Source organism: Ambystoma mexicanum, chromosome 10 (assembly GCF_040938575.1).
Source record: "Ambystoma mexicanum isolate Mex_15411 chromosome 10, UKY_AmexF1_1, whole genome shotgun sequence".
NCBI classification, from domain to species: domain Eukaryota; kingdom Metazoa; phylum Chordata; class Amphibia; order Caudata; family Ambystomatidae; genus Ambystoma; species Ambystoma mexicanum.
This window is the reverse complement of record NC_090932.1, coordinates 1,172,678,396-1,172,702,802: the sequence shown is the minus strand read 5'-3', so window position 1 is coordinate 1,172,702,802 and position 24,407 is coordinate 1,172,678,396. Positions and strand designations below refer to the sequence as shown.

General features: G+C 42.8%; 1 protein-coding gene across 2 annotated transcripts in view; it reads left to right on the top strand.

The window, feature by feature from the left end:
• The window catches only part of SLC7A4 (solute carrier family 7 member 4), a 236,396-nt gene extending 216,576 nt beyond the window's left edge, over positions 1 to 19,820 (top strand). For both annotated transcript variants that reach the window (XM_069619120.1, XM_069619121.1), the window contains one exon: positions 6,369 to 19,820. In XM_069619120.1, coding sequence (XP_069475221.1) covers positions 6,369 to 6,568 — 200 coding nt within the window. In that variant the 3' untranslated portion in view covers positions 6,569 to 19,820. The remainder of the gene's footprint in view (positions 1 to 6,368) is intronic.
• Positions 19,821 to 24,407: the final 4,587 nt, after the last annotated feature.

The following is a 24,407-nucleotide window of genomic DNA, read 5'->3' as shown; positions in this document are numbered from 1 at the left end:
GCTGCACACTCTTCTCCAATTCCTTGGTCTTCTTTCAACGTCACCTTAACACCTCTCATTGCAGACGAGAGAACTTTATCTTGCTGACAGTTTTGTGACTCTGCCGACTTTTTATAGTCTGCCGGAGTCATCTAGTTCCCTGGCCAAACTCTAGCATAGCTAATCCCAACTGCGCCCATCTCCTCCCATTGTGGACCAGACTTTCCCCATGAAGTCTTCATAAGGGCCCTTAGTCATGCTCGCTTTCCAGTCACCAATTTCTTACACCCAGCAATGCAGTTACTGTGGCTGTTTGTTCTGTGTCCCTCCTGGATCAAGTAAGTCATTGTCCATAAAGGTTTTAGGGAGTGGTTCTTGGTCACCCCTAGTGCTGTGCCCTATGCTAGCTACAGTGCCCACCACTGCTGCTTCCTTGTAGCATGCCAATGCAGTCTGTAGTCATTGTTTGGGCTCCTGAATGGGGAAGCCTTTCACATACCCATTTGGGTATCCAGTCCATTCCTCCTATTCCAGGGAGGCTCTTGTCCGTTGGGCCCAGGCGCAATGTTGTACTTGCAGTATTTAGACTGCCTCCTCTCGCCAGAGCAGTCCAACTGCCTTACATCATGCCACACTATGAGGACATCTAGTTTCTGCTATGATGTATTCTCTTGAAATTAAATATTTAAGGTAGCTCCTTTCAGTGGACTATATCTTCACTACTACTCCTTGGAAGATAGAGCTTAAAGTGAAGGGATGGAAAAAGTGTTGCACTTAAACCTTTACATTATCCACCCAACATCTGGAATTATGGAGATACAACTTCTTGTAGAAGAGGCTCTGGTATTAAAGGGTCTGATCTGTTTTATATTTTCATTATCATGCACTTTTATTTCGGCAATTACCATAACATTTTACAAGAATAAAACATACCATATACCATTAATACATATATAGAAAAGATACAAAATTAAAATGGAATTAACACCATGATAAAAGATCATTCAGTCAACTTTAAAAACTTAATCTGTTATGCCCCATGCAGCCCCTAAATATTTCATAATTCCTACTAGGCAATTTTCTTCCACAAGTGTTTTCATCAGAGTGTATGCTTCATCAAAGTTATAATTATTCCGCTCAATGCACATCAGTCTTAAATAGCATCTCCTTTGCTTAATATATAAAGGACAAATGCACAGAAAATGTCTCATATCTACGACCCTCGTAATACAATGTTTGCACTTGTCTGAACAGTCTGTATTCCACTGAGAACTAAATTGCTGAACATGGAGTATTCCTAGTCTAAATGTAACCATCAAAGTCTTCACAAACATTTTACATGGGATATCCAAATACTGTTCGAAAGTGAAAATACTTTTGAACTCTGAAAATTGCATTACTACATTTTTACCTGCACACTGTTTACAAAATTTGTTAAAATACCACCTATCATAACAACGGATTTGTAATCCTGGCCCAATTTAACAGGATTACTCCACAGAAGAGGTATATTCAAATGTAATGCAATTTCTTTAATAAAGAAAAACCATGGAAGACGGGTTACCCCTTTCTGAGATAATACATCACATAATCCTTCCTGAAAAACCACGAGTTTGTGAGTAGTGCATAATTTTAGCCAGTAAATCAAGGGTATAATTTTTAAGACATACGCATACCAAACCAACCCAGTTCCATTTTAATTGGGACATTGGGAGCACAATTTGGTAGATTAAGGAGTCACTTGAATATCCTATTTTCCTCCGTCACCAGGCTGCAAGAAGCCATATACCCCTATATTTCGGCACCAAATGCTGCAGCCGAAACAGCCCGCATTCTATAGCTTTCCATAGCTTGGGGTATACTTTGGCCCCCCATACTGATTAGCAAAACCTATAACAGCCAATCCTCTCCCAGTCAACCTAGTCATGCTTTTTGCTATCTGATTACTCCATCTAGTTGCACATCGTACATGTCGGCCTCGGTAATCATAAGCCTCCACCTGCTCCAGTTGAAGACCCCCTATTAAGAATGTGCACGTTTTTCCTTTCCGATATTTATTAAGGGTGAAAATCATTATTTTAGATTTTGAAATATACATTTTTAATTATTTTTCCACGCATCTAACCGAGAATGCATTTAGTTGTTTTTGGAGACGAGCTGGAGTCTTTGAGACCAAAACAGCATCATCAGCATAAAGATGGATAGCCCATTTCTTCCCACCCAATAACAGAGCATCAGCTTCCATATTGTTTATACTGACTGCAATATCATTTATAAATAATGGGAACAAAAGGGGTGCCATCACACACCCCTGTCTAACTCCTTTTTGGATGGGAAATTGGGAAGTATACTCTGCGTCAGGGCCCCAATGAACCAGACCAAAATGATCTGTGTACAGTTGGGACATTGCACGGATTGACCAGAATGGGACACCCAGAGTTCCTAATTGTGCCCATCATTATTTCCTTGAAACAGATTGGAATGGTGTCTGAAGATCAATGAAAGCAGCAAATAAATGCATCCCCCTGAGGTTAACATATGTATCTAGCAATAACGTTAGTCTAAATCACTGGTCAATTGTCAAGGTCGCTTTTCTAAACCCAGCCTGTACTGCGGACAAGATGCAATTGACCTCACACCATGACTCTAATCTGGCAGTTAACACTTTTGCATATAAATTAGAGAGTGAGTCCAAAAGAGATATCGGCCTATAATTGGCAGGCTCAGTGTGGTCCCCTTTTTTATATTTAGGGAGAATAATTGAACCCTGATAACTTCTGGGAATCCTATTCGTTAAGCTTGCATCATTAAAAAATGTAGTCAAAATGCCCAGATTTACAGCTCCTCCTTTTAATTAATCAGTTGGCAAACAATACAGGCCTGGGGACTTATTTGATTTTTGCTGTTTCACAGCAAGCTCTATCTACCTATCGGTAAATAGCAAGGGTTCGGAGTCAAGGCAGTCTGCCCGAACAAAATGTGAGTGATAGCTCTCAACAATTGTCTGTTTACTATACTGATCATATTTAGTCAAGTCTGCCTTGTACACTGCACTAAAATGTGTAAACCATTCATGGCCTACAATAAAGGAAGCCTCCATCTTTAACGTTGTTCCTTGCGTTACTAACCTCCAGAAGTCCCTCTGATTATGCGTTGCCACTGCTATTTTCAAAGCTTCCCATCGCTTCGCTTTTTGAAGTTCTTTTTTCCTTGCCAATAGATACTTATACTCTGATCGCTTATTTTTTAAATCTCATCCCAGTTTCTGCCCCCAGGATTCCTAAGGGCCTAAAGAAGGTCTGTTTTTGCCAATCTACACCCTTTATCATACCATTTGAATGTATTTATCATGTTTGTATGATGATTTGATTTTTGATGTAACAAGCCACTTAACAATATGAACCAACTGCTCATAACAGAGAAAATGATTACAGTGAGATTGACCCCTGTTGTATTCACTCAAAGTAGGTCATATATCAGCATAAAGGCTGGTACAATATTGCCCTTATCCATTTTACGGGTTTCCAAGCTACTATTGGCTGTTGAACGTTTGAAGTCGACGATGTAGAGCTGGTTACCCCCACTTTCAGTGAAACATCGTATGTGAACCTAAGAGGACCGTGGTCACTTTCTGGCCTCTCAATAATCTACAGCAAAACAGCCCTATGCCAAGGCTCTAGGTCAGCCAAAATATAATCAATATGTGTCTGGGTTGCCCTAGATCTACAGAATATCCCCTGTTGGCTGACCATTACAAGCCATAAGACCGTGAGTATTAATGATAGGCTATTTATAACACGCTTAATACCCAGAGGTTTCTAAGCGCGGACCCGGGGATCGAACCTGTGTTGCTCTGTGTCGTCTTGCTTCCAAGGTGAGCACGTTGCCCCTGAGCTATTCTCCCGAGAATAATACTAGCTACCTTTTTACTCATACAGTGGTGGTGCGATGGAGCTACAAGAGACAATTCAGGAACACCCCGCAATTCATTTTCTACTGACTGTTCCAGGCTAACCAAGGGATCAGGTTCAAACTGAAACTTAAAATCCCCAACCACCACCACCTGATCATTATTAACCGATGATCTAATCTACATTATAGTAGATACAATGTTATCAAACATCCCCAAAGCCTCCAGAGTTTTTCTCAGATAAACGTTCAAAAGATATAACACACCTTTGCCCTTTACCTTGACACTAACACCGAGAACGTCTGGCAAACCCGGAATTGTCATAAATGGGCAAGTCACTTCAAGACCTAAGTGTACCCAAATAATCATCTCCACCTGTTGGGCGACCGCGAGAGCCTTTAGTAGCTGGATGATAAAATGTTTGGTAGCCCTGCCTATGTACTCCTTCTAACTTCCATGTTTCCTGATGCCATATATTCTGGGAGTCTGACACAAATTAATTCCAGTCCAAGTCATCATCATTCGTTCCTAGCCGCCTTAGGTTCCAAGAAAGAATCTTGATACACTGGTTCATTACTGACTGAATCTCAAATGAATTGCCCCCCCTCCTCCCGGTATCTGCATAGTGACTAGTGACTGTTAAACACGTTGCAGTGGGGCGAAGGTTATGGAGCGGTACACACTCTCAGAGGCACGTCTGGAAATAGATCTATGCTGTTGAGGAGGTGGAGCCCTCAGTGCGCGGCCAATCCAAAATGACCTGCTGATCTTGCTGCTTTTGGTGGACAGCCCCAGCTGATGCTAACGGGGCAGGTGCAGTCCCCTTTATGGGATGCAACCAGATATCATGGAGGTGGCAGATTTTAAAAGTCGCAGCCAAGTACACAACAATACCCTTTGACGCTAGGGCCTCCTTGCAACTAATTATGCAGGCCCTAATATATGGATTTAAAAACCCAAATCTGATGTTACAACCCCTGCAAAACATGCAATCAGAGAGCATCAAACAGGCGGTAAAGATACTACTTGTAATATCATTTTATGTAATGTGTTTTTACCTAATGCACTCTGTCTTGTATTTTATCTTGTTGTTTATGGGAAAATTTGTTTCCGAATAAACGTATTGAATTGGTTAATATCATTTACTTCTAAAATGTCTGAGAGGGCTTTTACAAGGGTGCGCTTGTAGGCATTCTTATTCCCATGCGTCCTCCTTTTAAAAGTACGTATCAGGTGAGTAATTCTCCACCCTTCAAGTGGATCAGTATAAGGTGCCTTTCTCGATCCATCAAGTACCGCATAGGAGGCTTCCTTCTCCAATATGAAGCCTAAGCGGTCTTGTTGACTAAGCTTTGTAGTTTTACAGATGCCAATCGATGTCACTCCACCATTTTGGATAAGACACACAGGAGGAAGGGCCTTCTCTATTAATTCAGTTACTTTAAAGGCCTTAATGGAAGGATCAGTGCCCACTCATCAAACCACTGGTGGACTTTTAAAGAATGGACTTTAAAGAAGTGCTGAAATGTGTCAGTGAGTGGTTGCATAAATGTAACTATGAGCCTTGATTGTCTGTCAAGCGTTACTGTGCCCTTGGCGGTAAATTCTGGAATTGTCCAGCCAGCTTTGAGAAGTGACAGAGCTTAGAGTGGACAGAGTGCAGCATAAATGCGTAAAATTCAAATGGACCGGAGGACTAGGCATTGTCTTGCTCATGGCCAATCTATTTATTCCTTTTATGCGGAGTCACATTAGCCTCTAGGAGGTGTTTGCGCTTTTCTAATGTATAGCTTATCCTTTGGTTTCAAATTATTTCAAAAAGCATTTAACCTTACATAACCTATTTCCCCCCTTAACCATCTTCCCGTCGCCCTGAAGAAGCCCTTTTATCCGAAATTAAGTATCCTGTATGCAATGCCCATTTTAAGTTCCCTTGCCCAAGATATTATACAATGGGAACTCTCCCACTCATGCCAGAACTTTCAAGATTTGGGGTACAGGATGCAAAATTTGCCATCATGCTGGGTTGTTCAGTGAAGCATTGGATTGCAGTGTGCCCCTGCTTGATATATATATATATATATATATATATATATATATATATATATATATATATATATATATATATATATCATTTGTTTTGTCACAGATGGAGAGGTGGACATTATTTAGGCATGCAGTAGATGTCTTTGAGCTTCTCTGTGCAATTTGTCATGATTGATATTCTATTCGGAATTATTGTCTGGATTTGTTGACATCCATGAAAATGCATCATGGGTGGTCATTTAGCATGTTTCATTAACATGTCTGGAAATGCTGTGTAATGACTAGTAAGTCGATTTGTTAAAACCTTACTTGTAAATTTTTTTTATATTCCTTTGTAAATTATTTTTTCATTGTATGTTCTCTTGTAAGGAAATACATGTCAAATACATTGAAAGTGACTTTTAACTAGTTTTACTTTTTCTGCCTTCTTTAGGTCTCCTAGTTTACTTTTGCTACGGAATATGGCACAGTAAAGAAAACCTGAGAGAACCCAAAACGCACAATGTCACTGCCCGGTATGTGGTGTTCCCCAGCAGCAGCCTGGAGGAGACCGTGCAGCAGGTCCAACCTCAGGTGCAGGACGGCATGTGGATGGCGGGAACACCCGAGGAGGACCAGATCACTAAGAGATGATCGCAGGGAAGGGGAGAAGAAATAATCCACTGTGTAATCATGTTCTCCAAAGGCCCTGTGCACTGGCATCGCTGAGAGAGAAAATGGTGGCCGATACGGGTTAAATTGCTGGTGAATTTTAATTCTCTTTAGAGAACGATGACACTCCAACAATTACTTTTGTTCACCTAAACCAGATAATATTTTCCTATCTGGAATCATCAGAGCACAGTTTCTTTTTGTTTGTCGCGCACCCTCATGATATCATATGATATGATATGATATGACATGGGCAAACAACTTCAACGGGACACTGCACACAGCATTTGTTATGTAGATATTTATCTGGCACAAGGTCCCTTAATTGAAACTGTTGTAAGACACAAAAAACATATCGCTCTCTTTTCCGCTAGCAAAACTATTCAGAGTCAAAATCGGTCTCAACATTTCTGATTAATTATCGGTGGAAAATGAAGGATTGTAACACGCATTTGGCAAAATTACTCTCGGAAAGGATATCTCTTGGCTACCCGATGAATGCACAACTGCTACCCTGCTGTCGCGCACCCTCATGATATCATATGATATGATATGATATGACATGGGCAAACAACTTCAACGGGACACTGCACACAGCATTTGTTATGTAGATATTTATCTGGCACAAGGTCCCTTAATTGAAACTGTTGTAAGACACAAAAAACATATCGCTCTCTTTTCCGTTAGCAAAACTATTCAGAGTCAAAATCGGTCTCAACATTTCTGATTAATTATCGGTGGAAAATGAAGGATTGTAACACGCATTTGGCAAAATTACTCTCGGAAAGGATATCTCTTGGCTACCCGATGAATGCACAACTGCTACTCAGCAGGGTCATTGTAATGTCTCTTTGGAAAGGTAGCTACACCAACAATTTACTTGAAAACTCTTGAGCTAGTCCCAAGGAGATGATCGTCTTCTGTTCAGATGAACTAACATCTTCTACCCACAACTGAGGGCACATGACATACGATCTGTGCAGGTTGTGTGGGGTTTTACTTGGTGTGGAGTGGTTAACGATGCCCTGGCACAATACAAAATTGGGCTATGTATTGTAATGCAAAGCATATCTTTGCAGCTGATATTTATAAAAACAAAGAGAGGCCATTTCATGTAATTTATTTGTGGACTAATCCAAATCATGTTGTCATGTGGTTTCAGTATTTGGCCACTTGCACTGCGTGAAGGTCTAGGGGAACTAATGTCTACTGGAAGTGTAACCGAGATGCTATTGATTAGCCGCCTAGTAGATCTTGCAAAGTCACATGGTTCTAAGTGACTGGAAACATCATGGATCTTATTCACGGTCTATGCTTTCCAAGCAGATAGTGACATACCTGGTATATGCTGAATAAATCTACCAGAAGCAACAGCTCCTGGTGCATAGTCTAGGAAAGACCTACCCAAGCTTCATTGTGCGTAAGTGTTTGGTGCATAGAGCTGGCTGATATTTCAAACCGTCTGTCGTTCTGTTGATTCTGTGGGTCTTACTTGCATTCACACTTGTTTGCTTGTTAGTCATTTCAAGAGTATCTGTTGAATTTGTATTGTTACGCACACCTTTTCTATTTCCTTGGCCCTCCAGGTTGTACAATGGTCTACAGTGCGGTTACATGGTCACCAGTCTTGGCTTTAAATGATATATCTAGTGCATAAGACAGCGCCCAAAGCATCTTTTAAGATGCCTTCTTTTCTCTCGTCCCCATGCCTACCGATGTGCCCTCCCACCTCTCTGTCAGAGGGTGATGGACAAACATTTGTATGGTAACTATGTCCGATTGCTAGGTTAGTTTGCCAAAGGTAACGTTCGGGGACCATCATGGCATTGCTTGGGTGAAACATCAGCTGCTGCTTGCTGTGTTTTTGCCATTCCATCCTAATAGTGTCTCTTGTGCTGCAAACAGTTTAAAGAAAATTGCTAATTTTGGTCCAGTTCACCTGCACTTTACAGAGGGACAGCTACCTAAAAAGGCTTGATGGCTCACTTATTGTTTTAATGTACTGTTTGTTAATTCTAATTCATGTTTTTGAAGGTCCTCTCTCAGGTCAGGAAAAGCCAACACACTGTTTGTTATGACTAATATTACCAGTGAAAAGCTCATGGTATAACCCACAAAGTGAGCATAAAATCCTGGTGCACCAACCCTTACTCACCCGTTCAACTGCGAAAAGAATTGTGATCAACCACGAAATTCCTCATCCACAGCTTAATTTCATCAAAATCATTGTTATAGTGGCAGTGGCATCACATGCCCTTTGACCCTCCCAATGACTTCAAAGCAAGTGACATAACCCATTTTTATTTTCTTATACACCAGAAGCCGTCCAATGATTTGTATTAATGCTTTCCTCTTCGCAATGTCCCCATACATCTATAAATGTCTCAAATCAGACTCCTAAAATAAACCACCTAAAACCCCCAAACTGCTAAAGCTGCCATCTCAATTGTCCTAATTCCTCAAAATCTTAGAAAAGCAAAACATATATCTGATTAAAGACAGCCACGTCCAGGGAATTTATCAGCCAGGCATTTACTTGCTCTAATCGGAGACGCAGAACAGCCTCCTCACCAACTTCAACCTTCTCCAACTGATAAAAGAAGCGACGTTGGCCTCCTCTAACCACAATCCTGCCTTAAGTTATTAACATCCCTCAGAATGCCACAGACTGATTTTAATCATCCTTGGACCGCACACCCTTAATGGACACTGATCTCCAGGGGTATAGCTCATGGTTTAAGTGCGTGCCTGTGACGTGGGGCAAGCCTATGCTTTGCAAGTTCCAATTCTGAGGAGGCCAGCTCAGCCCTTCATCCTTCAGTTGTTATTGCATTGCTTAGAAACGGTACGAATCTGGCATAAAGTAGGACATAAACCCTGATATTATGAATAACTGATTGTGCTCCCTTAGGCAGCCATTTCAACCTCTGCAGCAAACATTGCCCCTTTTTAACACTCAACTGCCCACTCGTTGAAAATGGCGGAGGTTTATTACGCTAGGTATTTTTGCTAAGAAAATGTGCTGGTAACTTCACCGTGCTGGTAACTTCACTGGTCCCAAGAAATGTTGCAAGGTTTCCAAAGGACTGGTCAAGAACTCCTCAAACAAGGATGTGTGCTGTGGGATGTCTGACTAGTCTTTTGGAGAGCATTCACCATTGCCCTGCCCTTGAAGCAGGCTTGTTCTCTTACATTAGACCAGCTAAACTCCTGGAAACCCCTTATTGGCAGCATAGGCTAAACAAAGTCATTCAAGAATAGTGATCATGCTTAGAAGGTCCGTGTTGGCATGTGGAACATTATATAGGGTCTTCTAAAAACAGGCTAAGATTATGTAGGGCCATATGGGACCATGAGAGTAGAAAATACTCAAGACCACTGATAGGTCTGTAAAGTACCTTAGACGTTATAAGGCTACTGTAACGTTTTTGGATTTTTAAGAGTATAATCTTCTCATGAAAATGTTTGTAAATATTGTTTCATGATTTTGCTGCAATATACATATGTAGCGTTGTAAAGAATGGGCACACTATGCTCTGCTCCTGCCCAGGCCAGTAGCTCCATCTCCCTAGGGAGGGTGAAACATGTGTAAGCAGTTGCTTTGATTTTATCCCAGGTTTGCTTGGTTGATATTTTATTAATCCAAAATCTGTCATTCCTTTCCTGGAATGGTAAATCGCCCTTTCCTTTTCTGTCTCGGAATTGATGCTGCTTCGTAAATCCAGTGCGTAAAGACTATCCCAGAAAACAGGCATGTGAGCAGGCAAAGTAGTCTGTCACGTGTGTGATTGAATCTTGCTTTGGATGTTCTCTACACTTAAATGAGACCTTACCTAGAGTTCCATTCCTGGTTTTGAATAATGTATTCATCACCTCATGCAGGGGCTGGGCTGCCCATTGGTGGTTTTACCTTACTGATTTGCATATGGGTAGACCCCTTTTGCAATGGTGCAGATGGGCTAAAAAACTGTGGTGTGGAAGGTTGCCCAAAGCAGTGCCAGTGGTTCAGATTTATTCCAAACCTGCCACCATCACTTTTTTGGTTACAGTGTATCACCTTACGCTACAGCGTGTTTTTTGTTTCACAGTGCAAGATATGCCCTGTACGAGGTACGGCTCGCTCCCCTTAGTAATACATGCTGGGACAGCTCATGGCTGATTATCCTGATTTCACTGTTGACACGTGAGGTACATAGTACATCCTGAATAAGAAAACAGGCCCTGGCGTAGCCGCTCATTTTGTGGCAACCAGGTCTCCAGCTGACGTGGTCACATACACATCCTGACGCTCTGCACATTTGCCATCATTAAGAAATTTGGAATGCAGCACAAGAGGAATTTACCACAGGAGTAGCCTAAGAAGCTGTCTTCTTGTACAGTGAGTGTGGTCGCATACACTGTTTTCTGGACAATTCGATCATTAGAGTTTCAGGCAAAAAGTAAAAACCATGTTATTTGGAGGCCACAACTGGTGTCCCACAGGTAACTTGTCTATGCCATACCGATGCAAAGGTGTGGAGGCATGTTAAAAAATTGAAAAAAATTCATACAACCAACAAGAGTCAAGGAAAAGTTAGCTGAAGTAACTGCGTTTGATGAAAACACTCAGCACCCATTGTTTTTTTTTTGTTTTTTTTTTATGTTGGTCTTGCCATTTTTCAGGGAACAGGCCAAAGAGATCTAAAAAAAAATGGCAAAATAGACAGAAAAAATTAAATAAATTAAAAGAGCGAGGGCTGCGCGAGCTTGCCACCTGTTAAGCATGTAAAGACAGAGGTAGACATGCATAAAGAAGAAAATGCACAGATGCAAGAATATCTAATCTTCTGAAGCAATGTGTAGACTTTACAGACAGCAAAGTCAACAAAAATGGCAAGACAATATAAGATCCGTTTACATTACTTACATTCTCCCTTAACCAGATCCCACCCACTGCTACCCCCTCTGAAACTGCACTTAATATGTGCGGTCAGGACTCCATATATATGTTGTGTATTTGCCTATTCTTCTCTCCAAAATTAGGTCAATACACCCAAAAAATAAAAATAGCGACTGCCAGGTATGCGTGCGTCTTTCCCCCTACGTCACCTGCACTGCGCAGGTGATGTGTTGACACCAGCGCTTGAGCAGCACCATCCACGAAGAGGACCCTACATGATGAAAATGCTTGTGTGCATGAACTGCTAGCTATAAAGAGCGTTTACATTACAAAAAAAAGTTTACAAAATTAAAATATTGTTTTCCGTGTCTAAAAAATACACCAGCTGGGATTGACAATGACATGTTTTCCTTTAACAATCCTTTCACTTGCAACTTCCCAAAATAGGGATTGATACCACCTTTAGCATGCTCGTTCATCGTCCCGGCAGGGCCACAGCCATCCGGCCAGGGTCGCTCAGTTTCTAGAGAGGAAGTGATTGGGGGCACGGGCTGAAGCAGGATGATCACATTACATTTTTAGTACCACAGATGCACAGGAGACTGGACTCTTCGCCTCTCAGCTCTGCCTCGGTAAACAACGTATTCTTTGGTGTAATACAAAATTATGGACCTTGAGATTACCACCACCCAAAGACAACGGAGGCTGCAATTAACTACTGCGGCCACAAGGATCAATATCAAGCCGAACCCTCTGTGTGATTGGAGCATGATCTGCATATGCCATCTTTCCTCAGCAGACTTCCGTGCCATCTATCTGGAACGGCACTCTTGGAGACTCTAAATGTTACTACCATATCAGGCAAGGAACGCCTCGCTGACTGATCATGAGAGTCTATGTATGTGAATTGAGACACTGTTTCGGACTGGAAATGTAGAAAGCTGTGCTCTACACAAGTGAAAACTCATAAATGCTCTAGGTAGATACGTTGCTAGTGGCTCCAATATGGCCCACTGCCACAAACGTCAACACCAAACGTAAACGATTTGCTCCGGAGATAGGCAGGAATAAGGGAATGGCAAAAGAGATACAGGAATAGGATTTGAATGTATGACGTTGTCTTTCACTCAATTCCAAATATTATTTACAAAGATTGGCAGCAATTCAGGTGCTTCTCCAGCAGCTTCCAGGATCTGTTAGCTCGCCACATCCATTCTGGTCCTTGAACCTCCAGACTCTGATGAGAATGGATTCTGTGGACTTGCTGAAGATCCACTTCTATCCCCGTGCACTTAGTTCGGAATATTCAAACCCTTCTTGCAATCGGCACACTTAGTTTTGGACCATCATGCACCTCCTTCGTTTGCTTTTAGCCGTTAAATAAGAAAAGCGACTCTCTTTCGCAGTGAAGAAGGGGGTCTTTCAAACTTTCCCTGGTAGGGTCTGTAGTCATGTGATCTGTCTGCTGTTAAAGCATATGCATTGCACCATACGTTATTTAATCTAGTCATCGAGGTGACAAAATGTCTGTGTCAAGTGATGATAGCCAGATTTCCAGGAGTGACCAACCTGGATCACAAATGTCATGGTATTTACGTCTCGTCGGAGGATCACACTGCGTTAGGTAAGTCTACTCACACTACAGTATTTTTCAGCAATAAGGCACGTCTACTAAAACAACAAGGTTTTTCCACATTATCTTTACAAGAACATTGTCATTTTTACCAAGGTCTTATTCACACCTGCTGAGAACACTCATTAAAATCCTAATGGCCAGTGAGCCTCAAATTGAACAATGTCAGGACTCTGGGCTTTAGACAATGTTAAGTATTTGGATCTTATGAGAAAATACCTAACAGAGAAACCATTCCCATGATCCTTTGCCAGATGGATCTACCCAGCAAATGCACACTGTTCAACGAAAGGCCTTCTGCTGTGCAAGATAGCCATACCAAAGGCCGGCTGCATGAACATCTGCTTTCTCTGAGCAAGTTTCCCTGCTTACTTTGTCCGGGAATGACACAAACTTCGGTCAGACATTCGCCCAGAACAGGTTTGCTCCAGCCCAGCTTCACCTAAGGTAGCCGCTCCTTGGTTGTGGGAGTATTTTAAAGTTAGCCATCTGCTGGCTACTGATCCTTTGCGGACTCTGCTTTCTGAACTACAGTTCAAGCTTTGTTAATTGACATTTTACTATCCGGATTGCTCTTTTGATTTTACTTCTCATAGCCGTTAATTGTACCATTTCGAGGATAATATGTCAGATAGCAAAATGTAGATTGTTCCGGATAGTAGAGTGCCGGTACACAGAGCACACGTCCAGGATGCATTTGTATCCTGACCTTTATCTTGGTTTCCTGCATGTCCGCCACCCAGAACACAGACATTCTGTTAAGCAGCATATTCGGTTACCTGCCACCATTGATTTCGTGAGCGTGCCGCAAAACAAAGAGTTTTCTCAGCCTGGATCCCCGAACGCCGGTAACGTGTTTGTCTTTCTTGCACGGCCATAGGCACCCATAGCTAGGACGCAGCCTTGCTACTAAAAAGTGGTCACTGCGCATGCTTCCTCAGGTCCCTTTCCCATGCCACAGGCATGGTGACCCCAGAACAAGCTGTTAGTAGTTTCCTGGAAAGATGCACAAGTATTTCACATTTATGTTTTGTTCAAGGAGGCTTTGCCAAAACGGGCAAGAGGTCTCCTCGCTTCGAATCTTGCAGAAAACGTCATCGAATAGTCTCTGGTGGTCTCCTGTGAGGTTTCTTGGCATGCCACGCATGTTCGTGACTGTCGCTCTCGTAGCAGTTTGTCAGCCAATGGCTGGCACTCTGGGCACAGGAATACATCTGGGTTTAGTCTCTCATATGTCACTATGTCTCCTTGGAAATGAAATGGCATCCCTTGTCATTGCTCCCCCTGTCTAGTTCCTACCTCGCTCAGTGTCCTGTCTCTGGGTGCCCTTCATGCACATTATGATATTCTGTGAAGATTCACATTGAGGCTACACATCTCATGAACTTTAATCCTTTCTCTTTGATTCACCACTTACTGTACATGGAACTTTGCTCCCTTCTTCATTTCACGTATGTGGCAATGAGCACTGTGATGAAACATTACGGCTAAAGATCGGTTGTCAAGGTTAATGTCGAGTGTACAAGTGTCCATAACCTTGGCATTATTAGCATACCTAAAAGAAGTGTTCAAGCTGTGGGCAGAGAGGAACAAGGAACTTACAACTATTTAAGGCCCAGGGATCTTGAGCCTGTGTCCGAAGGTTCGGGATAGGCCTGTCTTGGATAACAGGGAGTTCCCCTGGTGAAATGATGGGAAACAGTAATTAAAGATGGAAATGTCGTTTACTCTCCTGCCACTTCTGCTTCTTTTCTTTCTTTTGGATAATTCTGTATCGCTGTAACTCCTTTTTCTATGTTACGAAAAGCTAAAAGGTTTGCTTTTTTTTTAAACAAATGAAAAATCGAAAGAAAATTACTCAACATTCCATCTAGACCCTAAATTCCACTACTGAGAATTTCAACTTTTGTAATTAGCGTTTATTTCTCAACTCACTAACAATTGACTTATTGCTCCTGGATGAAAGACTTAGTCCGCATCACCACGATTTAAACTAGTGACTTGCTGTTTTCACACAGATTTTGCCAGCCACTTCAACAACCCACTGAGCTATTCTTTGCAATACAACTGTGTAATTTTATTTTGCTGTTGAATTAGGGGAAGCCTGAGCCACAAAGCCCCACCTCCGCCCCTCACTGACAACGAGTAATGCCACACAATAGTGTTCATTGGTGCACACACTCCCCACACCATTCATATTATTGATCTTGAATGAAGCCTGAACCTCCCCTTTCCCCAGAAATGTATCATAGGTTGCTGGCTCGGACTGGCCTATCCAGCAATGCCCGAAGTGAAGGCCCAACATGCATGTGTAGGCCAGTTTTCTTGAGCCAAAGTGGGTCGGTTTGATGATTTACTGGATTGTACAACTAGTTTACCAATGTTACTGAAAAAAAATTCCTTAAAAGGCACAATTTGCAACACATTTTACCCAAATCTCCCCCTCGGGTATTACCAAAACAGTCTGTCACAAAAGGAACAAATTGACAATCGTGAGTGTGGGGCATTTTTTCATTGGTGCCCAAGCCAATTTTATGCCACAGTCTAACCCTAGTAGACGGATGTCGGCTACACTATCTAGCTCGCCACTTCTCAAAGTTGCACTGTGAGTTTTCTGCCAAAGAAAGGCCTAACTGCCCCTTTGCGAGTTGAGCGTTAAGCTTAATAAGCTGAAGCTTGAGAATCACATCAAATCCACTCTGCCAACTTTACTTCAGTAGAATGTTGGAGTCTGTCACGATTTGTGATCCGCAATGTGCGTCAATTTACCTTTAAATCGTTCTGGCCTGCAAGTTAAGGCTTGTTAATGAGAAAATTCCTCAGTGCCCTGATGACTTTTGATTGTGTTGTAAAATGGCGGGCACCTGGGAGATGCACCACATGTGACCTGCCATAGCTGTTTACGTGTGTAGTTTTTTGGTGCGTCAGTGGTTGACGTGCGAGTTTGCCTGTCTAAACAGTCACTTACTATTCACAAAAGTACAATTGAGAGATCAGTGTGTTTATGCCAGCTGCATGGATATTAATGTAATGGTGTTTCATGTTGTGTTATGTTTTCATGTTTGGCACTTGCCTCGCGCGCATCTGCCCCTAATGCTGTTGACTTGTCGCGTCGTGACTCAGAGCCAGAGAAGTTACCTGATAATCCCTGACTTGAATCGTGAAAGTTCTAGAAACCCACCACATCAATCCAGCAGCCCACTTCCTACAGCAGGGAATACCTTGGTGCAAGGCAGATGTGTGTCTTTTGTGGCATTAGCCGTGCTGTGCTTGATTACCAGAGTTGTGCTCTGATCTTGTTACAATATATTCATACAAAACCTATTTAACACAGAAGTGGCATTTTAGGGCTAGCTGCAAAGAAACTGGATTTAGCAGCGCAGTGCGGAATAAGAATGGGTGGATTTTTTTGTGTTTTCCTTCAGGGAAACTGGATCTGTATGAGTCAGAATTAAATTGGGTAGAAGTTGCAGACTGCATGCTGGATGTGAAAAGTCCAACCTCTGAGATTTCAAAAATTGGGAGCTGCCAACAGATACTTGTTCTTGGGGTGTAGGTTTCTGCAGGGGAGCCAACTTTTGAATTTCCCCGGGGGCTGTGCCAGTACCAGATTTTAGGGAAGTTCCATTGAACGTGTAGGAACATTTAGCACAGATTGCTTTTTCCAGAGCACCCGCGTACTTTGGTTCCTGGAAGGTTAGTAGTGGTACTCCTTAAACATATGCCCTAGGAATGGCCGGGCACTCTTATAAGTTTAGAAGCAGCACCACTGGAAAGATTCAGCCTTTTTCCAGAGTGTGCACATGCAGAAAGAAAAGAGGAACATTGCTTTAGCTATTTTTGTGCCCACATCTTCGCAGTCCACAATGTGTGCAAGCCGCGGCCCCACATGAATGCAAACACACTATGGAAATGTGGTGTTAACGCAACACACTGTGACTGTGCATGCAGATTTGTGCTGCATTTCTGCAACTGCACAGAGTGTGGTGTTTATTTGAACAGGTATTGCCACAAAGGGATTGGCTTTGATTGTTATGGGCAGTGTGTTTCAGTGGAGCGGGGCGAGTAGGGAGAAAGAGCGGAAGCAAGAGGAGGCACAAGGAGGATAATGGACAGTGAAGTTGAGTGGAAAGTAGGATCGGAAGGAACGAGATGGTGAGTAAACTGACATACAATCAGACAAGTACCAAGGAGCAAGACCATTGATATCTTTGACTAGGAGAAGGAACTTGAAAAGAGAACAATTCTGCATGGAAAGCCAATCAACTTGCTGTCGGTAGGTAGACGTTGGGGAGGATCTGGGTAGGTTGTAGAGAGTGTGGGTTGCAATGTTGAGAACTTTGTCTAGAGGAAGGAAGGAGTAGAGAGGAAAGCTAAGGAGTAGGTTTGAGCAGTAAAGTTTGCTGAGCATCAGAGCAGTGATTAGAGTTTTTGTAGAGGTGGGCCAGTAACAAAAAATATTAATTTTCCAAATTTTAAGGGGATCGATTCGAGTGATGTATTGTTGCTGTCGGTAGTCTCTATTAAGGAGGACTCCTAGATTACAAGCCTTTTGCGAGGGAGCAAGAATATCAGTTGGGAAGGAGATAGGAGAGGGGGGGAATGATATTGGAAGAACGATGACTTCCTTTCTTGAAGAGTTCAGCATGGGGCAACGAAGAGCCATCCAGTGACGAATTTGCAGTGAGACTGTTAAAAATCCATTCCGAGATGGCTGGGGAGGGAAAGGAGAAAATATTTGCGTGTCATCAACAGAAAGGTGACAGTGAAAGCCAACGGATAAGGGCAGAGGTATAGAAGGTGAAGAGCAGAGGTCCAAAGGATGATCCTTGGGGGACATCAATAGGGAGATGGAGGGGGGTTAGAGTTTTGTGAGCTCCAAGAGATTTTAAAGGATCAACCTTCCTGGTAGGAGGTGATCCAGGCAAGAGCAGATTTGCAAAACCCAAGATCCTGGAGAGTGAGAAGGAGAGAGAAGTGGTTGGCACTGTCTAAAACAGCTAAAACAGCAAAAAGATCCTAAAGGATGAGTAAAGAAGAAAGTTTCGAATGGTGAGCATTATAGAGAAAGCTGGAGACATGCATGAGTGCAGTCTCAGTGAACTGTTTACTACGAAGTAGATCTCCAAGGCCTGTACCCCTTTTTTCTGTGGAAGCAAATGAGAAACTGCAATCCATGCAATTGCATGGTTGGGGTGGTGGCAGTGGTATCGCAGTAATGATCACCACTGCAACTCTAGTTGCCACCATTCTAGAAGTGTTTTGTGTACATGTGCATACGAGCGAGATCGCCCTGGATTCACTGCAAGCATTTGAAAAAAGGACCTGTATTACAAGTGCACGCATATGCTCAATCACCAATCTGGTTTTGGTGTTTAAAGAGGTAGAATGGATGGAAAAGGCCAGATCAACATGTCCCGGCAATGGTTGGCCCATTTCTTTTCTCCATTCTGCCGCAATGAGAAAGGGCTCCTTCAGGTAGTAAATATTTCCTGATGCATTGAGATATGAAAAAAACCAATGCATGTAACTTGGGTTATTTGTGGGCCAAGCAAGATGTTGCGATCAACCAGGAGCCCATTATTTTTCCCTTCCAGGATAAGGCCAGAGTCTGCAACCATTTCACTTTTACATGGAGCGGCACAACAAGAATGGATTGTGACATTTGATCAAGAACTCCTTTTTTAGATCGGATGAGTGGGAATAAACCGTATCATCTGTAGCTGCTGTAATATTAAACCGGATTGACGCTTTTGTTGAATTTGGAAACTCTATATAAGATCTAGGATGTTTTTTTCAGCAGCCAAACACAGATTTTACAGCCAGGCAAAGGACAGGAAAATCAAAGGTGCTTGTTGGGTTCATTGATCGCAGCTCTTGCATAAGGATAAAGGGACCTGAGGCAACTGGGTGATGCCAGAATGAAGATGCTTCTTGTCAAGGCCACTTGACCCCAACACTGCATGCAGGACATTTCGTACTTCTGAAACGGGTAAACACGTGTTGGGTATGATTTAATTTATATTGAACTGTACTTCCAAAATGTTATGTGATGTTACTATGCTTTGCTATTGCCCCAGGCAGCATCATTCTGGGAGTTTGGATCCTGCCGCACCCTGAATGCCCTGCCAAAAAACGACTGTGTAGGAAAGCGAAGAGTAAACATGATGTCATTCCACACATTTCTGAGGCGGTTGGAAAAGTGCTCCCTCCCACATTTAGATGTTGGGAGCTTGTAGGCCGCAGACACAAAATGCCCCGTGAGGAGTATACAGCACATAACTGCTGCAAGCATTTTGATGTTGCTTAAGCAAGAGTGCCTGTAGTCTGCCGCCATCCAATGTAGGGTGCCGCACTGCGCGCGCGCTTGCTTGCCAACTAGTGATGGCACTGAGCGCTCTGACAATCCGCTTGGACGGGCATTCCCGCATACTATGGTCCTACCCTTTCCAGTTGGTTTGCTCACATTCCTAGTTGACTCCACTCACAACAGGCCATTATAACGCACTAATGTAAGTGCTTGCAGTGATGAGTTCTATTTTTGTACAATACATTATTCCAAATTCTTACAAGAGGCACTTTCCATTGTTGCCTTTTGGAAAGTGTAAATATTGTTCTTCTGTTTACTTTTTTTGTCTGGTGTTTAATTCTGTATTTATTAAGAAAGCAAAATAATATATTTAAAAAAACCTGTTCAGTGAATAAATGTTTAGAAGCAACTAGTGATGTGTTTTGCGACTGCTTTTGATGGGGTTGGATATTTGTTTTACATTCTCCCATTTTTGTATTTGTATATATTACAAAGGTGAAGGAGTCTCAGTTTTCCAGATAAAGAAGTAACACCAGCACACATTTGCCCTCCCTAATGTTACATGACACTTTACATAAGAAAACGAGAAAAGCCTTTTCTTTTTAATGTACTAACTTTGCAAACAACTGGCCTGGCCACATCTGAACATTCACAACAGAATTTGCGAAGTCTCATGGATATTTTTATGTACAAAAGACCTGTAACTGGAGCATGGTGCAAACAATTTGAAAATCACGTTTGCCAAACCAGAGTTTCTGTATATAGAAGCCTGTGCAGTAAGATCCGAGTAACAACACGATACCTTGAATCCATGTAATCTGTCTCATCTGCTAGTCGACTATTGCACACAACTCCTCCTTGATCATCCCACCCTTAGTAGATGAAAGAGAAGGAGAGTAAAAAGCATCACGTCATTTGGTCCAGAATTACTTTTCATCCTCGCCTCATCCTTTGCCAGCACTTAAAAGAGAAGAGAAGAAAAATGTAGCCTTAAGCCCCGAATCACCTTAGATCATCCTCACATCCTCAATTTAATCCACATCAATGAGGACAGAAAAAAGAAACAAAGCATTGTGCCCAGTGTCGCCATTCTGTGTCATTCGAGATTGATTGATAATTGGACAAACGGTTGGATAGATAAATGGCCAGACAGACTGGCAAGGGGATGGATGGATGGATGGATGAATGAATGAATGAATAAATAGACAGTGGTCAGATGGATGGATGGACAAACATATTGGCAGATGGATGGATGGATGGATGGAGGATGGATGGATGGGTGGGTGGGTGGGTGGACGGGCAAGTAGAGGTATGGATGGCTAGGAATACAGATTGATGGATGAATAGATGGGATGCTGAGAGGCAGGTCCCATGGATGGGCAGGCGGAAGGATGTTTAAGGTAGGCCCAAAACCTTAGTTGTATAAAATAAAAATCCAATGAGATAAGAAAAGTGCATGAGAAGCAAGAAAAGCAAAAATGTATTACATGCAGCTTTGTTGCTGGCTCCTGAGATCAGTGCAGTTTGCAAACCAGGCCACTTTTTTGCTTAGAGTGCTCTATGCAGTCTTGCATTTTTTACCTGCTCGCCTTCGTCCGCTGGAGTCACCTCCTTGGTGACTAGTCACCTCGATTACAGTAAAGCCTTGTTTTTGACTCTGCCTCTTGGCCTTGTACATCAGCTGCAGCTGTTACAGAACCTTGCTGCCCGATTGGCTACGTCCACTCCCTATGGCTCCCACATCAGTCCTGTTCTTTGCTCTCTTCACTGGCTCCCTGTGGCCAAAAGGATTAAGTTTAAGTCCTGTTGTTTAGTTCACCAGGCGTACTATAGCCAGGGAGCGAATTTTCTGCAAGACAAGTTTCTGCATTATATTCCGGGGTGGTCTCTCCGCTCCGGTAATGCTTATTTTGTTGTGATCCATAAATTCTGCCTTTGCACAGTGGGGGTCGGGCCTTTTCTGTTGCAACTGGTAAATTATGGAATGATCTCCCAGTTGCCCGAACCATTTGCAATTCCGAAGCCTTCTGAAAACTCTGCTGTTTTAGCATTAAGTTGGGTGTGCCTGCTTCTCTAGTTCCAGTGCCAAGATGCCTTTTTTTGGGCATATGTGGGCGGTATGAGTGCGATAATAAATAAATAATGCAGGCTCAGTCAGGAACAATCCACAAATCATTCAACATTAAATGGTGGTTTATATAGTGAGGAGTGAGGTTACATTTTACGCTTTGTTTCAAAGTACATGTAAATTCATATTCACTGATTGGAGAGTGGTCGCTATTCCATATGGGATTCTATACAATACCTAGCCTTATTGGCCAATACTATTCCTCATGACCATGCTAATGACTTCCTCTTAACAATGATCAAATGATGAGGTTATCCAGTTTCTCCAATTTTAATTGGATAATAGACATACTAACATTTTGCAACATGCAACTCAGTTATTCATTGGCTATTTCACGTTGAGTGTTCCTGGGTAAGTGACTTCCACCCTAATTAACCAATCATTTTGTGAGGTGTGAACAGTGTGGTAACAAAAAGGAATACCTCATCTGATTCCCAGGAGACCCAAAGGTTGGCACCATCTGATAGTTCTCAACCTTGTGCGACTGTTCAATTGACAGTTAATATTGCGACTTCTCGTTGGAAACATGTTTTTGCACGTCTCCTTCCTTATGATGGGACTACATGACTTCATAGGGCATGCTTCTTAGCCCTTTGCTTCAGGACCATGTGCAAATCTAAACTATGAATTAATGTGGGTGGGTTTGACTAACTTTAACAAATTTGGTTTAATAAATATCGGAGCCTTTAATATATTTCCTACATTTGTCAATTACCTTCTTGCTTCTATGGTCATGAATACCTATATCTTTATATTCTTAGTGAAGGTGCCCATGTTGTTTGGTGCTTGTGATTCCACTCCTAGGTGGATGGTTTCCGACAGGGGTCAGTGTGTGTCTTCTTCCTGATTGGCTTTGGTTTTTGCCCACTTTTGCACATTGCCTTGTTCCCACCGAGCTGTGGCCTTCTGTTTGTTACTTTCTAAAGTAATGAGTACGAACATTATTCGTTATGTTTCACTCACTTGAGGCTTGGGAACCTGCTGCGCCCTCTGCTCTAGCCGATCTCTGTGCGATTTTTACATCTTCTCTCATGGGGTCTGCTCAGAGTTGCAATATGTGATTGTGTCCTTGCTTCTTGTTCGAAGTTTGGGAATAAGCAGCAGCTCTTTTTCTTGGCCAATCACACTGCAGCTTTTCACTCCGTCTTCCAAGGCCTCTAACCATGTATGTGCGCCTCACTAAGATGTTGTGTTTAACCTAATGCTCTAGTATTCGCCTCTGACATTATCTCACATGGACTATACTTTTCATATGTGTTTCTACTGTATGTGTCTGTCTGCATTTCTTCATGGAATGTTCTCAGAAATGTATCTATCCCTTTCTCCCCCCACCATGGGAAAAAATTGGGCTATTGGAGGGGAGTTGGTTACTGGTTACCAGAATTGACTACAGCTACCAGAATTCCCTGAGACCAAAATTGAGAATAATCAGTAACACCTGAAAAGACTGCCTCCCTGAAGATTGTAAGAGACATGAAAGCGCTTGGAGGAGAAGAGCAACTGAACTGCAGCAGGTATACAAATCTGGGAACTAGAGTGCGCGCCTCACCCCCTCTTTTTTTCTACATATTGGTTAGAGAGTCCCAGGCTCCAGAGGCAGCAGCACTGGGGTCATCATGCCCTACTTAGGAGAGCCACATTGATGGTTTTGCCCACTCCCCACACCATGGGAAATAATTGCGCTTTTGGAGGAGAGTTGGTTCCTGGTTACCAGAATTGACAACAGCTACCAGAATTCCCCAAGACCAAAATTGAGACTAATCAGTAACACCTGAAAAGACAGCCTCCCTGAAGATTGTAAGAGACATGAAAGCACTTGGAGGAGAAGAGCAACTGAACTGCAGCAGGTATACAAAGCTGGGAACTAGAGTGCGCGCCTCACCCCCTCTTTTTTTGTGTCATGTGAAATAGCTGGATAATTGGCCTTCTGTGTCGTTCATGTCTTGTGTTAGAGACTTTCTTAGCTTATACTTTGTACATGTTTGGGACATTGGACTTGCATCTCAACAGATGGATGGAGAGACAGGCAGGGTCATGGGATAGCATGGTTGGGTAGACAGAGAGGCAGGTACCTCAATGAATGAATGAATGAGTGATTGTTGGATGGTTGGTGTGAACAGTCCACTGCCTGTCCATGGTGACCAGGGGAATGACTGAGGGGGACACGTGTCTCCCCAAGCCGATGGATGATGTACCTGGAGACATATTGGGAGGATTCCCTAGTCACCCTCTCGAGGTCCCGATTGCATGTCAGGGGAGAGTCACACTAACCCCTGCTTGAAGCTCTCTCTACACAGATCCAAAGTCCAAGAAAGGAAAAACAGATGCCTTGCTTTAACTAGAGTAAACTTCTTCCATCTGACACTAGTAGTGTTTGATCTGATACTGTTGCAACCCAACAGTTGATATCGTAGAGTTCATTTTAAAGCTGCATTGAACAGCTCTGCAAACTCCGGAGACCTGCACTTAATTTAATACAATGTTGCAAGTTTGCGGCTTTTTGAATGTGGGCTTTCTGCATGACACAATTAATTGTGATAAAACACAAGAGACAGTGGGCCTCATTACGAAGTTGGAGGTAGCCTTGCCGGTGAGAGCGGCAAGGCTACCTCTATACCGACATGAAAGTCTGGCACCCGCGAATGGGCAATTACCTGGGTATTCCAACCCCGCTGGACCCGGTAATTGGCATTTCGCGGGTGCCAGTGCCGGTAGATCCCCATTCCCATTTCAGCCCCATAGGGCTCAATGGGGATGCCTGTAGCACCGGCACCGTAAATAACGGTGCCGGTGCTACAGGCATGCTGTGCTCGCGGGTGCCTTTCATTTTGCCAGGACAGACCTGGCGTAATGAAAGGCACCCGCGGCACA